This window comes from Haemaphysalis longicornis, unplaced genomic scaffold, assembly GCF_048455015.1.
Source record: "Haemaphysalis longicornis isolate Haplotype H1 unplaced genomic scaffold, Haemaphysalis longicornis Haplotype H1 scaffold_3, whole genome shotgun sequence".
NCBI lineage: Eukaryota > Metazoa > Arthropoda > Arachnida > Ixodida > Ixodidae > Haemaphysalis > Haemaphysalis longicornis.
This window is the reverse complement of record NW_027526335.1, coordinates 9,513,537-9,532,109: the sequence shown is the minus strand read 5'-3', so window position 1 is coordinate 9,532,109 and position 18,573 is coordinate 9,513,537. Positions and strand designations below refer to the sequence as shown.

The 18,573-nt window shown below is 52.1% G+C and overlaps 1 protein-coding gene across 2 annotated transcripts in view; it reads right to left on the bottom strand.

The window, feature by feature from the left end:
- Positions 1-18,573, bottom strand: part of LOC144173930 (CD151 antigen-like) — a 93,571-nt gene that overhangs the window by 28,714 nt on the left and 46,284 nt on the right. The window contains exon 2 of one of the 2 annotated variants that reach the window (XM_077702277.1): positions 2,527-2,663. In XM_077702277.1, coding sequence (XP_077558403.1) covers positions 2,527-2,619 — 93 coding nt within the window. In that variant the 5' untranslated portion in view covers positions 2,620-2,663. Of the gene's footprint in view, positions 1-2,526; positions 3,330-18,573 lie in introns of those variants that run through there. The other variant, XM_077702276.1, reaches the window with a different exon arrangement.

Sequence of the window (18,573 nt, the reverse complement as noted above, 5' to 3'; positions counted from 1 at the left end):
ATTGCGCACGGTAGGTAGGAATTTCACGACGAGATGTCACGTGACGAGATCCTGATAAGAGCCACAATAAGACGTTAATCCTCTTTTGTAATTAAGTGTCTCTCATTCTATGGTAATAAGCATCACCTTGCTTTATTTCTCTGTTAGCACTGCAAGGCACGGCTTTAGATCTCACATCAAAAGTAGTAGAAATGATAGAAAGGATTCAACTTGCTACGGCTATTTTTGGTCTGAGGAATCGAGTGAACTTTTTTGTCGACTGCAGAAGGGTCAGCCCAGAACTTGTCGCACGAGATGAACCGTCAAGCCTCGTCATCGTGCCGTTCCCTTGTTAACTGTTTTGTTCCACACCGCCGAGGGCAGCGTACGAAAAAAGTTCGCGCAACGACCCTAAGCGGTCTATACACCGAAGCGCTACCCTGTAACATCGCAAACGGCCGCACGCGTAGGCAGCTGTCAAACTCTTTGACGACGACGACCCACTGACATTCGACAGATGCCGTGCACAGCCGACGGCGCTCGCACCTGTGACCTCTGGAAGGCGAGCTCAGCGTAGGGTCTCTTCAACCGGATGCTCGCCTGCCGACTGACACATCGCACGGCGAAGCACGGCTTCGAGTGAGGCGGGATTTCAGACATGTATACAAAGCCGCGAAAAGAGCATGGCTCTCCCCCAAGACAGACATGCATCAAGGGAAAGTTTCGAACTCGTGGTAGCCAGGCGAGCAACGCCAAGCTACAGACAGAGAACTTGAGCTACGGTCTCGCCAGGTGGAGAGATGAGGGTAGGAGGCCATGTTTCATTCTTTACGGCAGCAGTTCGGGTCCATTGACCTGCGCGCTTTGCGTCCCACGTTGCGATGCGTGAATAATCACCTGCCGCGCTTGTCTCTCCGCCGTGATGGCTTTTGTCTTTGTGCGGCTGACAAGGAGAGGCGTTGGCCCAAAGGGTTTTCCTCCCCCAATCTTCGCTGCGTGTGTCCCTCGAGCGTTGTTCACTTCGTAGCGCCTGTCGTTCATTCCACGGCGCCGGCACCGCCTCCTGCGGCTCCTTCTTCGCGCTCATCTGCGGCCAGGCGGTCCTATTTTCAATCAGGCGACCGTTGTTGTGTGTGCGTAACCGTCAAAAGACTGAGCCCGCTCCGCCCCGGCCGCTGATTGTCGTCGAAGTGGCGCGAATGAACCGCTTGACTGGCTGCGTCGTAGACGCCGCCGCGTTTGACGATGAACGACGTCGGCCTCGGAACGACTCAATTATGCGCGCGGGCGCGGCGGTTGCACACACGTACGAGATCTGCGTGCGTTTCGGGACCTCGCCGTCTCGCCTCTACCCCCGTTTTTCTACTTATTTTCAAACGCAAGCGGCGGCGGCGGCTCGTTCATTAGATTGCGCATCCACATGTGGCGCCCGCAGCGCTCTCTTCGTGGGAAGAGGTCTCCAGTTGCGCGCCATGACAGCTTTAAAAGCGTCTTTACATGCTCCGTCATGTAGCGACGACAGTCAAGGCCGCTGCCCTGGTGGCCCAGTGCGTGGCCCAGTGCACGGCAGATGCAGCCAGCCACGGCACGTCTGCGCGCAGATGGCGGATGCTGAAAACGACACTTGATAATAAATGCTAAAGCGATCGCTCGAAATTTTCTTTTCCGATTTTCTGCGTCCGCTTTAAATCCCCGCAATTTTCCTGGCGGCACGTGCACCTTTTCGCGCTGAGGTGGGTCACGGATGACACATGGCTCCTATTATGGCGGAATTTCAGCAGCCGCCGCAGCGACAAAATGTTTGATAACTACTGTAAAGAATAACGCGACAAAAGTATACAGCAGGCTTTGCTCGACGTATCTGACTGCTACGCGGAGCGAATCGCCGAGCGCGAGCTTTTGCTGATGGCTGCGTAATTCCACCACGGCCGCTGTAGTGTTAGATGTAGCTATTACCGCCGCGCATTGCCAAAAGTCTACAAACACTAACATGTAAGGTCAGCCAGCGTGACCACATCCGCGATAACACCATGTCGCTTCATCGCCGACCAGTTGAGCTTGGCAAGTGTCGAGAATCCGACGGGCGACTGCAAATTTCGTTTTACTGCCTCCAAACGATGCGATGCCTGTCGCACGACGCGGTAGGCCGCGCAGGTGCCTTTTCATGCAAGGGCGGTGGTTAATTAGGAAGCATCGAAAATATTATTAGCACGTTATTCGAGTTATTTGTGAGACAACTGCTCGTTCGATCCATCGCCGCTGCTCAACCCGGTACCATGCTTAATACGCGCGGAAGTCTTGGCGGTATCGTTGCAAAGTAAACACTAGAACAGGGGAACTGCTGCAATCAACGCAGCTGCATAACAGTTAGCGATCGGCGAGCGTGTCTAAATATATGCAACTCAGCACAATCTTATCACCAGTCAAAGTGGGCAGCACAAGGCCAACAAGCCTGCAGGATATAGTCAGTCGGCGCAGGTTCAACCGTTCCTAGTAATCTGACAGTTTCGGAACGGAGTCGCCGAGTGGAAGGGGAGTATCACTCACCAGGAAGATGAAGTTGAACACGTGCAGGAGGCACTTGAGGAAGCCGACGCTGCAGCAACCCTCCCTGTCCTTCACTCCCCGGCGGTAGGTCATGGCCGCGCCTCCGTTTGGCCGCCGATGATGATGGTGGTGATGTCCTGGAGCAGGGGGGAGGGAGGGGGCAGCACCGTTAGAGCGGGGGCCCCTCGACCTGTCAGCGGCGTCGTCCGGCCAGGCCGGAGGCGGCGAACCGCCGCCGTATCGGCGGCGACCGGCCGCGCGCACGTCTTCGGAGGCGGCCAGAGTCATTCCACGCGCGCGACGCGATGTTCGTATATCGTCCCCGCTCTCCCCGGACGGCCGCCACGCTCTTCTCGAATTAACCTTGCTTCGCAACAACCGGCCGAGATGCTGCCGCAAGACGCCGCCAGCGCGAGATAGGAGGCGTGTTTTGCGTTAAGGCCACGCGGCCCGGCTGCTCTTGGCGCGTCACGCGGCCTGCCTCCGATAGTAGTCGCGGGGGTCCTGTGCCTGTATCTTGTTCGCGCTATCTTTCTCTTTTCTGCTTCGTGTAGTTCGAACGTGTGGTGGCCGCGAATACGGCACGCCGAATCATGGTTGCGGTCTTGTGGCCAGAGCGTGGAACGGCAACTGTGGTAACCCTTGATCGTGCACTTGGTTGTGGTTCATCTGGCCGCGGAAGTTCCGTATAACGTAACGTCGTTTACGAATGATTTTTTGTTGCACAGTCGCGATCAGTTTGGAGGTGATCGCTCGAGCGGCTACCGAGACAAGCAGAAGCGCCAGGCTACGTCACCACCTTACGCGTGGAGAAGGAAACATCTGAGCACACTTTATTTCCTCGATGTCGGAGTGCCCTCTCTCTCTCCTTTCGCTTTTCGTTGATCAACAACTTCCTTCCGGCAAGTCGCAACTTTTCGTTCTTTTGGAAGTGCCGTTTACGCCTTACTTTTTTTTTCATGTATCACCAGTCTGGCGCTTGTCGAGTGTATTTACGAAAACCTGTGACGGCAGAAAAACATGGCCTGGTTCTCCCAGTAACATTCAAAAAGCCTAGCTTTTGCGCAGATGCGTCGTCGTTAGGAAAGATACGAGCAACGACGCGCACACATGAGTGCCACGACAAGGAAACAAACAGAAAAAAAAAGTTCGGCGTCAGTCACGGCCCATGGGGGTGACGGTTGTAGCCCGGAAGAGCCTACGAAAGTAAGAAGGTAGCGCAATCTTGATCTCCGCATTTCCGAAATCGGCGCGCTCTGCACGCAGCTTGAAAGGCCCGCCGGTCGATGGTCGCACTATCGACTTGATCGCGACTGGAGGTTCAGCTAAGTCCTCCTGCAGTTGCACGTGAAGAGCAGCAAAAGGACTGTGGCCTAGCGGTTATCATTCCCGCTTGAAAGTAATTGCGTTGAAAATGCAATTAGAGAAATTTCGGACCTAATGGGAATCGAGCTCAGGGCCTCCCGAGTGCGAGTCGAGAACGACACCACACGCTCTCGATACCCGCCGCGGTGGCTCAGTGGCTAAGGCGTTGCGCTGCTGAGCACGAGGTCGCATGGTTCGGTTCCCGGCCGCGGCGGCCGCTTTTCTGATGGAGGCGAAAAGCAAAAACGCCCGTGTGTACGAGATTTCGGCGCACCTTAAAGATCCCCAGGTGGTCAAAATTAATCCGGAGCCCTCTAATACGGCGCGCCTCATCGCCTGCGTTGCGTCGGCGCGTTAAACCCTAAAATCAATCAATCAATCACACGCTCTCGATACGTGCTACGCGCAGCTCAACGTGCAATGGGTTTGACGTCGCTTGGGACGTAGTGAGCTTTGAGAATGCGGTAAACCGCACGTTGAAAAAAGGACATGAAGGCAAAATACAACTTCGCTTTATTCGAAAGAACTGGACTTCGGTAGCTCGGCTCCATTCCAGCCACGAAAGACGTTTTTTTTTACAAAAAAAAGCAAAAAATAATAAATGCTTTCGAATTACGCACCCAAGTGAAGTAATATCGACAGGGTTGACGTGTTATGGCCCGGTACTAAAACACTTTTGTCAGTGTGTGAACTGCGCGTTAGCGTTGACACGGTCAAATGGAACTGGAACCTATCTCGATGTCGACAGCCGCCAATAGCACAAACAAGATTACGTGACGTCATAAAAAATTGCCGGAAAGTGGCTAGGGAACCCCCACTGTTGCATATGTTTTCTTTAATATTTCAATTATTTGCTTTAGGTTGCCGATAAATTGGTATTGTTATGGGACCAAAACAGCCTTTTTAATGAACCGGACGTGTATATTGTGTTCATGGCCCCTTTAAGGCTACGGGCGTAACAACATACACCCACAAGAAAGTTGGCCAATGACGACGACAGCTGTCATCACGACCTCACGCTCCATTCAACATGCCCACTCGAAGGCGCAGTCGGCGAGGCTCAATTGAAGTTCAATTATTGCTTTCGCATGCACAACTCGTAAAAATTGCTTGGGTATCCTCGGGAGTGTTTTTTTAACTCGAAAGTGTTTTATTCCCGTATTCCCGAAGGTTTCACTCACGTCATATCCGTCACGGAAGTGACGCCAGTACAACGAAGCAAGCGGCCTGTAAAGGGTGCACCCCTGCACACAGCGTCTTATTGCGGGGAAGCAACCTTTAGAACTAAAAAGTACAGTCTTTGTCAAAATTTTGTGGGCCACGGCGACCGTGGCCGGAGCAGGCGCGCGGCCAAGCAGGGGCGCTGCGCTTGCCGCTGTCGGCTGGTTAAGCGGCTAAAGAGTGACGGGAACTTTCGCGCTTCCTTGCGTAGTATGGCTGGCGCGATAAGTGCAGCGGAGCCGGTTTCTCAGAGGAGATGCACTTCGCTTCAGCGCAGGCACTTTGCGCAGCACTTGTCGCGCCGGACACACTACAAAAGCAAGAGCAAAAGTTCCCCTATAGCCGCGCAACCAGCCGACAGCAGTAAGCGCAGCGCCCCTGTCCGGCCGCGCGCCTGCACCGGATACGGTCACCGTGGCCCACAAAATTTTGACAAAGACTGTACGTTATACTTAGGGCTGTTCGTTTTCGGGTGTTATATTTTAACACAAAAGTGTTTTATGCCGGGATACACCAAGATTTCGCTGATGTCATATCCGTCACGGAAATGACGCCAGTACACCTTTGCCGAAGCGACCTGCCCGCAGGACGTCATTCGCCAAGCACAGCCGCCGACCTGTAAATTATGCTCATCTGCAGATTTTGCTGCACATTTCACTCTCGTGTTTTACCGATTCCTATGACAGAGGAATCAACCAGTTTTTTTTTTTTTTTTGAGGTATATGCACGCACAAAAATTAAATTCGGCTCGGGCATATTGCAAAAAGTTGTCCGATACAGTAACCTTTTGCGACATGCATGCTCTCGTGGGTCCTTATAACTTTGCGGCCCGGCTTAAGAAACGTCGCTATTATCGACCGACCACGGTTGCGAGTGCATCGCCGGAGGGTACTGTACCGAATACCGCACGTTCGATAGGCCGGACAGAGGGGCCTCGATTAATCGTACACGCCCCCGGAACTCACACGACTGCATTCCTCTTGCTGGAGGGCAGCATTCGGGGTGGTCATTAACGCACCAAAAAAAGGCGCCAGTTTTTTTTTTTTTTTTTTCGCCTCGCAGCGCTGTTTGCTCGTTCTCGTTTGAACACGCGTGTAAACACGTATAAATAAGTAGACAAGATGGCATCACCTGATCGAGTGACCCACCTTCATGCATCCAGGCGCGTTTCTATAGTTTGCTTCTCTTCTGAGAACCTTTCGACACATTTTCTCACTGGGGTACTGCTTACTATATTTCACTTCGTTCTCTTTCTTTTTATTTTCAGTTGATTTATGCATTCCTTCGTCCCCTTTTCGCAGCGACAGCTGGCAGGTCCACAACACTTGCTCCCCCTCCCCTTCGTCTTTCTTGTACGTGAGGCGGCGTCCGGTGACCCGCGATCGCCACCCTGCGCGCGGCGGAAAGCGCATCGCGCGCGCGCGGCCGCGAAAAGCTCTTGAAAAGCGATGATGCCGATCTCGAGGAGGCGGTCATCCGCTTGATGTGGGGGAGCGCGCTTCGAAGTGGGATCCCCCGCGGGGCTGGCGCTAATCGAAGCGGCGGCGCAGGCCGCCGGAGTTTTTATATGCGGAATGCGCACCCATGCGCGTGCGCGCGCGTAAGCACGCGCGGGTCACTATTGGCGCTATTAAAATTCCGCCAAGCGATGCCGAATAGGGCCATCAGGGCGTCCGAACAAATCAAGGACACGAACCTGCACACGTGAGTTTAAAAGGTCAGCCAAAATTACCTCGCGCAGTTTAAACGCCTATAAAACGAACGTCGAATTAAGATAGACAGCGAAGCAAACTCGGCCGTGTGATTTGTTTGTTTGTTTGTTTTGTTTCGGAAGGAGCTATAAAATGATTCACCGTGGTAGAGCTGTCCCTATGCCTCAGCCCAAGTGCTATTTTTATTACTTGGATGCGTGGTGGGGCAGAAAAAATCGTTCTCCCACAGCGTATAAGTACATATGATTAATGCAGCGGCATTATTGCGGCTAAACTGAAAGTGCCGGATGAATGTGATGGTATGCTTCCTTGGCGTGCACGCATTAGCGGATGCTCGAACCAGGTATATTGCTCCACATAATCTGATAAGAAACAGCTGTGCGGTGAAGGATATATCTGCCGAAAAGAAAGGTCCCTAAAATCTCAAGTAAAAAGAGGCCGGTGGCAGAGATGCAGCTGACAACGATCAAAGTCTCGCGTTCAAAAAAGAATTCTGACCCCCCCCCCCCCCCCCCCAAACACACACACACACACACCCTTGAACAGTGGGAGCGCTTGCTGCGCAGTGGCCAGCTCGCGGATCAGTTTCTTGTGACCCGCGCCCGGACCGCCGCAGCAGCGTGGAATACCGGAATAAAAAACGTTTTCCAATCCAATGCCACTAGTCGTTAGCTTAGGCGGGCTTTCTTGAATAACTGCGTTCATGTCGTGAAGGAGCCTCGTGTTCCCTAAAATATTGTTGTACGCACGAAAATGATTAGTTGCCACCGCGCTGCGGAAGTCGAATCCGTGACGCTGGCAGAGTCGAGATTCGTCACTATAGCTTGCTGGCGGCCATGTGCAAGTTTCGTTACATACAACTTGCCGAGGGCAGCACCACGCCCGAGAGGTGCGCACGAGTGCTCGCGTCTGCTATTTCGAGGAGACAGCGCGCGTGCAACGCGTGAGCTGCTGCTGCTGCCCGTGAGCGGCTTGGGTGCCCCTTGTCCCACCCGCCGACCGAGGTCGACGCCCGGGGTGCGGGCTCTCGAGGCAGGCAGGTTGGCGCTACCGGCAGCCGGGAAGGCGCGCCGGGCTGTCGGAAGAGGACGTTCGAGTGTACACGAATTGCGCATCGAGAATGGTGCGCGCGCACGGGTGTATACCACAGCCTGCATGGCTCTACGAGGCCACTGATGTAGAAATTACACCGTGTCGCGGTGGTCACAGTCACAACTGCGGAAGACGCGGAAGGCCAGGACGTAGATCAATACATGTGAGCACCACATTTGGTGGTTAAAAAAACTCAGAACCAATTATCGTTACGCATTTTTCACGAGCCCATTTCTGTTACCTTTCCATGCTTTCAGTCTTCACAACCGGCTTTCGCCCTCCCCCAACTGTTTTAAATCCGGTTCGTGGCTGCTTTGTGGAGCTGCACGAGCAGGCAAAGCTTCTAGTTAGTTATTACAATCCACTCCCTCCTCTTTCTCGATTCCACCTTGCTTGGTCCATCTTGCATTTTCTATGCCCGCAGAAGTACACAGAACCCCCGGCCTCTGTAAGGTGTGCCCCCCGCAAGCAGCGCGATGAGCGTGAAAGGAGCTCTCGGCGTGTTTATACATAGGCAGGATGCCGCGGATCTCTCGCAACTCGAGTCTTCCGGGATGCATGTCGTCTTCACGGCACCACACAGGCAGCCAGCGCGTTTACACGGCCTTGAATTGGCCAACGGTCGCGCCTGCCTGCCCATACGCCTCGACGGCGCTCGCAGGCCGTGCCTTGAGTAATGTCCTTCTCCCGAGAACCGCGCTGCCGCAACTTCCTTCCCGGGAAGTGGCCGTCCTGAACGCTTCGCCTGGCCAGCTGGGCCAGCTCGCTGTAAACCGCTAAAAAGATTCAATTTCTTTCTCCCTATCAGTCGTCCACTTTTGCAGTTTTTTTTTTTTTTTCTTAAAGCAGGTTCTGAGTTTGTGCAAGACACGCTTGCACCCTTCTGCGTACATGCACCCGCATGCAGGCTGTGCCGTTCCCGTAAATAACCCGTATACTTCATTTCTCTGACTCACGCGAATACGTACGTAGTAAAAGTGAAAAACGTTTGCGCCACCGAGAGCCAAGCCCGACCGCCACGGCGACGTTGTGCCTGGTTTCCTTGAATCCTTTCTTCGAAGGAGCGATGCCAACGGTTGTTGCTGACGTGAAACGAAAGACACAAAGTCAGACGGCTAAGGTCGTTAAACATTATTTCCGCCTGAGCAATGTTCGTTGAACATTGCTTTAAAATATTACGTGAGCAATAGATGGGGCATGTCGGCAACAAATTCCCGCCCCAGATCCGTCCCCACAGTGACAGAACGTAAGAACGCGGCCTGCGGTGGCACTGCGCTCGCTCTGCCGCTAGGGTGCCTGGATGTTCCTCCTCGCCCGCCGGAGGGACGGCGAGGAGGAACATCCAGGCACCCTATCTGCCGCCGACGTTGCGAGGGAGACGTCAAGTCGAAGCGCGGCTCTCCGCCTGCCTCTGCCGACGCGCCCGTCGCACGGCGTCTCGACGGCATTTTCTTCCTCCATGCTCGACAGGTAAGGTGACTCCCGTCGCCGCTTGTGCGCGGTGTGAGATGGAGTCCGCAACCAGTTTAGGCCGGAAAAGAGAGAAGAATGGGAATGGCGGCGACTGAAGGCCGATGCTGGGGCGGTATCCTCGTAATTGCCCGTTTTGAAAACGTCCGTTTTGCGTCCGTTTTATTGTGACGTACTTCCAGTTGTAGGCGGGCTTTGGGTTGACTTTTGCGCAACTGTTCTTGTAAATACGTTTGAAACGACTAAACCTATCTTAAACTATCTTTTATGTGTTTATTGTACCGCTAACGAACCAACAACAATGCGGCGAAAAATCGTCTGCTCCAAATCGTCTGCTCCGAGTGGCTCCGAGTGGCTCCGAGAAGCCGCGCCTCATAGCTCCGCCGTGCTTGCATGGCGTCACATCCGGGCGTTTGCTTTAGCCAATGAAGGCTTGCTCAAAACGGACACTTTTGAAACGGACACAAAACGGAAAAAACACGATAATACCACCCCTGGTGGACAATTCAAAAGGGGCAACAGGTAGCCAATAGCGCTGTTAAGCGATCAAGCGTGACCAGCGAGGCGGTTAAAGAGCAAAGCGCGATTGACACGGTGTACGGGAGACGTGCGAGAAACAGCGCGTCGCGGGCTACTGTAGCCGAAGCAAACCGTGCGCACCGGATGGCCACGCATTCTTAAATATCCACCAATGAATCTTCATTTTTTTTTCTTTTCGCCTCTACGAGGAGCCTGGCTCAAACTGGATCGCATTTGACCCATGTTGGCGTGTGGGTAAGATCAGACCCGTAAAGGATGCTATATGCGGTGTTCGTAACTGCGCAGATATGGTTGGCGATTCGTCGCCGTTCACCCGCATCAACGCGCGATCTCTCCAGCTAGCGCTAAGCAGCGGCCTACTTCCGTTCTCTCCAGCGCAATAGAGAAGCCCTTTCATCTGTTTCTGTCCCTCATTTCAGGGCAGCCGAAGAAGCAGGAGGCCGTAGAAAAGGCGCGCTCAAGGACTACGGAACCGGGCCGCTGCTTTGAAGAACCAGGCTGATGTCTCGAGAAACGGTGGAAGGGTGCCAAGAAAGCCACCCAGCTGCGTCGCAATGAATGGACGCACCCAATCGATGGCGCCGGAGGCCCGTTTCTACACTTTGAGTTTATTCAACGCTTCTCGCTGAGTTGTCAACAAAGCGGCGTCAATCGCAGCTCTGAAGCGGCCTGTTAAGATTTTTTAAGCTGTAACGAGGGAAAGAACCCCCAGTGGAGTAGACTTTTCGTGCTGCTGTTAGTAAGTCACTAACAACACTCCAGTGTAAACCACATTGTTCGCTTATGAGTTGTAGTAGTGATTTTACATGCGACCATCTCCTGGTATACGTCAGAACCCTGCAGGCTAAAGGTGCGTGCGATCAAACACTTAGTCGTTGTGACCAGCCAGTTCGCACGGGTACAGCGGTCTCGGGCTGTCCGTTTATCGTCGAAAGTTCTTTGACCTGCCGCGGCGGTATTTTTTGATGGAGGCGAAGTGCAAGAATTCATTTGCACGCAAAGTTTCCGGGCATGTGCACGAATTTCGGTTTTTGCGAGCTAATTACGAGGCTTTCGAAACAGGAAACTGGTTTCGTTATGAGCGATGCTTCATTGAAAAAGGGTATAATTTGTTGCCAGTGTACACTGCAAGAGAAAGGAGGGGGGGGGGCTTCAAGACACTCGTAACACAGCGAGACTTCAAATAAAGCGGTTTCGTTATAACTGGGTGCACAGTGTAGAAATCAAACATACGTAGGTACTCATATCTTGCTTGGACATCTAAGATTGCAAATTTTAGCTCATGAATTCAGCGGAACTGCATTATAATTAGTTTACACGTACAGGAAAGCAGAGAAACGACATACTACTCTATTTTTTCTTCTTTTGGGGGACCTTCAACGTAGGTTTCACCTTTTGTTGGCGCTTTTTATTCCTCAAGGCAACAATTTTACCGAGCGGTGGGACTTGTTTGAGGCAAAGAAACAGAGAACAAGGCAAGGAAAAGGCAAAGAACCGGAAAAAATGAGAGGCCCTGTCGGCCCGAAAGAGCTGGCCCAATCTCATCGTCCCATGCGGCACTCGCCTTAAATTGAGGGCCTCCGAAGGACGGGAACTGCTGTTTGCTCATAGCCTGGCATGCAGTGCCGCCATTTGACCCCGTCCCGCGGGGGAAGTCGCCCGAAAAATCCACATAAATGAACGAACAGTGAGTAGAGGAGAGCGGCGGCGGTGGCGACAGTGCAGCCCGCCCCGCTGCTTTTATCGGTCAGCAAGACAATGGCTGGCGTACTATAAGAGCGGCGTACCCGCTCCCAACGTCGCTCGGTCGCAATCAGTTATATAGCAGAAGCGTGTCTTGCTCGAGCGGGCAGCGAGTTAGGCGCTGTTATAAGTCACTATATATTTTACGTATGGTTCGAGGTCGGGTATATGGGTGCGGTTAGAGCGGACGGCAGTTGCAACATTGTTGGTAGACAACAGTGGAAAGGGTTGCGATGTGGAGGTCGTCGTGCCGTTACCACGTTCTCTTAACTGTACCGTTCGTGATCGCCGTTGAGTTATTACAACGTGAATAGCGTTTGTGTGATCTTATGATTCGAATTCAGTTTCGCAAAGCTGGTAAGGCAATGACGTATTTCCTGGTATTCCTCACAAGAAAAAATGACTTTTTCTCTCTTTCTTTTATTTGTTTCTAAACGTCTGCATTCTGACCCGTGGGTCTGCTTCACTACAATGCATTTGAATGACCAATCGCAGCGATCGAAGGGCAGAGCGCGCTATAGGCGACGTCTGCCATATAATTTGACTCGAAAAAATTTCATCGACGCTGCGACATTACGAAGGGCGAGCACTGCGGAAATCAAATTTCTGGGTCGAGCAGCATGTGAAGCCGAATTCTCTTTTTTTTTTTTTTTGGACGCAGCGATTCGTCATGCACGCATGCGCATTGCAGCAAAACAGACGTGTGAAAGTTTTTCAGGCGTCTATATGGCTGGCTGTAAGAGTAAAGTCTATCAGTAAATTGATCGCTTTTTCTGTTTTAAATCGAGGTCTTGGCGCGTCGAGCCATTAATTCTCACAAAGGTCGGTGGTTCCCCAAAATTTATTCGCCTGCTTCCGCGGAGCCCTCTAGAAAGGTAAGATCCTTCAGGGCTGCTGTTTCTGCGAGAGACAAATGTCAAATTAGCAGGCAGACGCCACGCATCCCAATGGCCACCGTCTGTGACAGCTGTCTTGAACGTGATAGCTGTCTTGGCGTTTATTGTGTGTGCGGCGGCTTTTCCATTCAGCGGTTTTGATACCATCATGTCGAGCAACGCGTGTTTTACTTCGGCGAAACGACGCTGACGTGTCTTGTTTCCTGTGTGGTCTGTCGTCCTTGCGACAGCACGCGCCTCTGTAATCCTGCAGAGTAAGTAAGTAGTCTTCCTGTGTAACGTTCCACTACTCGCGGAGCTGTATATGGTCACTGGACAAAGCGAAGTTTGTATTGGTGGAAAACAGCGGGTGCACCGAAGCGCCTCTTCCGCTAAAAAACGCGGTTGCTCATCATCAGCCGCGCGTACAACACACACGAATGCACGGCGGCCCGCCTTGTGCCCCCACCCTCAAACTCCCAACTTCCTTTCTCTCGCGGCACTTCCTCTGGACAGCCTTCGTTAGCACCGCTCCGACGAATCGTTGGCCATTTGCGGGCGTTTTTGGGCGAAGCGTGAGGGGCGAAGGAAGCTCTTCCAAGCACGATGGCGAAAGAAGCGAGTGCCCCCCACCCCCCTCCTTTTTTTTTGTCAACCGTTTAAAGCTGCGTTATTCTGGGGCACACAAGAAAACAAATGCGAACAGCGCCAGGCCTTTCTTCGTCAGCCGCGGCGTGCCGTGTCCGTCACGCGCTTCTAGCGCACGTCTGCACCCGACCAGAACCGCGATGTAACGCAGACGCACATCAGTGACGCGCGGCCGCCGCCAAGTATAGTTGCACAGGGGGTTCTAGACTGTATTATACAGGTCTATTAGCATCCTTGCGCGCTTTCGTTCCGTCCGAGTCAAGTTACGCTAAGCGATGCATGCTTTCTTATACTCGAACGAGCGCTTAGTCGCTTTCCTTCCCGCTACAAAGCAGCCGCGAGCACGCCAGTGTCGGCTGTTGTGCATGCATCTGATGCCAATGCACGAGTACTCATGGTTGTCCCGAGTAATTTCCCGCGGCGGCATCTCTGAAGTTCTTGTAGAAGGCGTTAAGATCAACACCAGAACGGACACGGGACGTAAGAGTACGCGCTCGAGCGCGCAGTCGCCGCGTGGTTAGTGTGCAATGCTTATTGCATGCAGTTTTTATGTGTGTATGACGCTCGCTTTGTACGCTATGCACTTATACTGACGGTGATGAAAATAAATGCAAGAAACTGTGGTTGATTCCTCTGTCATAGGGAATCGGTAAAACACGAAAGTGAAACGTGCAGCGAAATCTGTAGCCGAGCATGATTTGCGGGTCGGCGGCTGTCTTGTGGGCGTGCTTGGCGAGCGACGTCCTTCTCGCGGATCGCTTCGGCAAAGGTGTACTGGCGTCATTTCGGTGACGGATATGGCGTCAGTGAAATGTCGGTGTACCCGCATTAAACGCTTTCGTGTTAAAATATAAAACCCGAAAACGAACAACCTTAAGTATAACGTATTCTTTAGTACTAAAGGTTGCTTCCCCGCAAGAAGACCCTGTGTGCAGGGGTGCACTCTTTACAGGCCGCTTGCTTCGTTGTACTGGCGTCATTTCCGTGACGGATATGACGTCAGTGAAATCTTTGTGTATCCGGGAATAAAACACTTTCGTGGTAAAAAGTGTGTGACGTATCGCCGGGGAGTGTAATGATATAGTTAATATAAAGTGTCTATGCGCGAACAGGGATATGCGCTAAGATGTGTCCTGTTCGTCCACCTCCTTCCATGTGCATTTTTGGGGCAGCTCAGTGCCACGAGCATTTTGTGTTACTAATGTTTAGAAAGCTTCCAGTTGCCTCGGTATGATCACCTGCTCAGGATCCACTAGCAGATCAGCGTACGACAATAACCTAAGAAATGCCGCTGTGATGTCTCTGCAAAGCATTTCCTTCTTTGTTGACATTTTGTTTGGGAGTATCTCCGAGTAAGTTGGCACAGACGATATGTTTGTTAACGCACCGCGCAACGTGCCGCACCGCAGTTCGATCAGCACCACCCGCCGGGCACATGCATGCCACTCGTAGTTCGCCGCAACGCTCCCTACCGCGACTAGCTCTAGCTTTTCTGACTGCAAGCTGGCCGTTGCTAGCCCTCCCTTGTGACACCTTACGCGCAGCATGGTCAGTGGCGTAAAGTGGATTTTTTTTTTCGCGCGCAGTGCGAACTCATTGTTGGCATGAGGAGTGATTCCACGAAAAAGAACTTAAAAAAAACATCAAAGCACTGTTCTTAAAGAGGTCCTGAAATACCTTCCGCCGATGCATGGATGTACATGTAACCAAATAAAGCAATGTATTAGCAATCTCCTCCCGCAAGAATTTTGTTAAAGCGATGAGTATTAGCTGAGAAATCGTATATCAAAAACCGCGCATTATCGTCGCGCTGCGTTTCCTCCTCCTTTCGCTGTTGACGGCGCGAGAGCCTTCCCTCCCATGATGCTGCGCTCCTCAGCGGTGACGTACTTCCGCTATGGCGCTCCTCAGACTGCCGTCTGCTACGGGCAAGCTTTGTTGACACCATGAATCCCGCACTCCGCTCAAGGCTAAAGGCTAGAAAAGCGATCGAAAAATCTGGCCGCATTTGTGCGGCGGCCTGGCCTTTCCTTTTCGCGGTGTACGTTGCAGCAGTTGCTATCGGCGGCACGTGACTTTTTATCGGCGGCGAACGCGTAGCCGCTCGGGGAGGATCGTGCGCTCGGTCCGTTTCATGCACCGCGCACTGTTTATCCAAAAAGCGCCGTATCAGATGTGGCCCCGCTGGTGCCGTGCCCTATTTTTCGGCGGTGGTAATTCCTGCCGGCGGCATGTGAAAACGACATTTTAAACCGATACAGAACCCGTGCACAAAACGCTTCAATCATGTCAACAGTTCAGCTTGGGGCGACGCGTGGTGGAGAGCGGCAACGTTGGCAAAACATGCTTTCTAGCGCTGGTGCCAGCGCCATTTCTTTGACAATCTCAAACATCGGTTGTCTTGGCAACAAGGCACAAACCGCTCTAGAAGTCAGTTACGGTTGCGTGATCTCGGTTCAGCTCGGGGCCCACCTCGCGACATGTGGGCACTGCAGGCGTACCACTCACTCCCATTGGGAAGTGCGAGATGCGTTTGGCATTACAGGAGGCGATGGTGTGTGTGTTGTGGACGCCTTTGTTTCGCGATGAAATGCGACGTTGTGCTTCTGCGGGTGGATAGTGCTTCCCATATTCTGGATTATCTTTCTCGAGCGACGTACTACTCAACCTCGCATGGGGTATGTGCAGTGTGCGTGGCTAAAAAGGACCAACCACATGCACGCGTAAAACCGGCGTACTCGCGCAACGACGTAAACCGGCGTAAGCGCGTAAGGAACCGGCGTACTCCGGCGTACGCCGAATGCATTGGTACCATTGGTACGCGCTTGTTACGCCGAAGTCAGAGCCCGCCAGATATCGACGCAAACTTTCGGGCGCACAGTGTTGACGTACACCTCTGGCGGTGATGTTATCGGCGGTCAGGTCGCATAACAAGACAGGGAATTGATAAATAAGCTAACTTCACTATTAATTATGCGATAAAACGAAGTAATTTGTAAAATACGGGGACCAAACAACCAGATAAAAAAACGCGAAGCAACGAGCAACTATGGGAGCAAGGCAGTTTACGCCATATGTAGCGGAGGGTTTTGTGCCTGCCAAGTATGCATACTAATCCTTAACGTTTTTTTAATGTCCCAAGAACTGTTTTAGTTGTTTCTGTATTAAACATACGTATTTTTGTGAGAATAGGCATTATTTGTTTTATTTGAGTTAATATGTAGTTGAACTGGTCGCCACAAAGCTGAGTCCGAAGTAGTCGAGCCACACTGCGCGGCGCATTGGTTTACGCGCGCGTTGCGCCGATATGTGGTTACTCGCCCTCTCCGACGTCGTCGGTCGGCGCAAAGATGTCGCCGCAGGCGTACGTCGTTGCGCGAGTACGTCGATTTTACGCGTGCATGTGGTTGGGCCTAAAGCCATCTCGGCTTGTGCGCCAGAGTTAAGTGACTTGCTGTTCGTCCCCGCAAACCGCGCGCGAGTTGAGTGTTAAATTTACGACGGGCAGGAGGAGGCAACCCATCGTCTGTCAATCGCGGTTCAGACTTGCAACGCATGTTGTGACGTTGTGTTCGTTCTAAACGCATCTCTGGATTGTTTTGAAGTTGAATAAAATGCATGCGTCAAACCCGGGCATTCGGCTCAGGGCGTTCTCTGCGATTGCATGAAAGAAGTGCCACGGGGCTTCAACGCTTTCTTTATGGAACGTACTCAGGTAAGAGAATATCCATGTCGTGTTATGGCCGTGTTGCATTCAATACAAACGGTTAAGCGTTTGTTTACACCTGTTTCGGTTGTCGTAAAATGTCCAAGCACTCCGGCACTCCGCTGGCAGATCAGCTGGCGAGCCGACGCTGAGCAGACGACTGCTCTTTTTGCCGGAAGTGCGTGAAAAAGCCGCCCAATAGCAGGATGTCTAGCTCATGACGAACATCTGGGAATGGATGATGTAGACATGTGAAGATGGCGGCATCCAAAAACACGAAGGGGAGGGTGAGAAAAAAAGCGACAAACTTTGCAACAAAATTGTGAGCTTTCCGCTGCGCGTAAAAGAGTAATACTTGGCACAGATGACGTTGACGACCAAATCTAACGATTGCGCTACTTCATTTAGTGTGCTCAAAACGCCTTTCAGGGCCCCTTTAAAGCAAGATGGTTAAAACGCGAATCTGCTTCGACCGTCTTGCAATGGCGCGATCAGATATATACGTCCGCTTCATAACGCGAGGAACACAGACACAGGTTCGATTGCACAGGTTTTTTTCCCCTTGAGGCGCTTAATGTGCCTTCGCTTATCATCATCATCATTTTGTGAAACCCGTTGCGTAAAGTTTTCTTTCCTGCAGTGCGTTTTACTCTTGCGTCGATGCCATCAGTGAAGCATAGAAAGCTTCGCTTTAAAAACTGTTCTCATCAGATATTGCATACTGCCTCACCTCTAGTGCCACTTGTGGTGGATAAACATGCTCATTAAATACACCAGCTACGTTAAATGAAAAATAAGAAGAGCAGCGCCACGGCGAAGACTTGCTTGTAAACATCATCATCATCATTACCAATGCGCAGCCCGTCCGTTGTGGCTCATCTCTCGGCAGCCGCCACCGCCACAGCTACCGAGTTACACCGACTGGGACACGCTAGCCGATCGATCAGCGACGCCCACCGGGAGAGACAGCGATGGTGCAGAGCGCATTCGCTCCGCTGGATATGCGGTGAAAGTGGGCGCATATAGAGGAGGAAAAATGGGTGCGGAATGGCATGACAGCCGCGGACAACGCCCATCTCTCGCGCGGAGCGATGCTCCTGCTTTGCGAATTCGTTAGAAGGGTGGGATCGGCCGTCCGCGCCGGAGTCACCGCGAGCCAAAGTTTCGGTTCCTAGTATGTGTATTACGACGAGATGCAAGTTTGCCGTGCGCCGAGAGAAGAACCTCTGCGGGTGGTTAAGGGGCCCGTTGATTGATAATGTGTATCGGGAAAAGTTCATGGCGCTAAAACCGCAAGCGGTTGCTCTGGACGGGTGATTTTGATGAAAGGCGAAATAGGTATACTAGGCGTTCACGGGGTACACCTGCTTAGGGCGAAAACACCAATATCGTTCAGCGATTTGCTTTAGTGGCTATTGCTATGCTGTTTCAGAGTGCAATGTCCGATTTTGTTGCGCCCCCTATGAAATTTCCGCCAGGGCCTTTAGGGAAACAAAATTGAAAAAGAAAACTATACGCCGTCGTTTTCCAGTAATAGTTTTTTAACCATTACCTTTCGATTATAACCTTAAGCCAAGGGCTGCCGCTTTATCGCGTACTTCAACGTTATTAACTACGAACGTCCTTCTTTCTCTGGAACATAAGCTGCTTGGGGCATGTTCATGATCCTAACAAT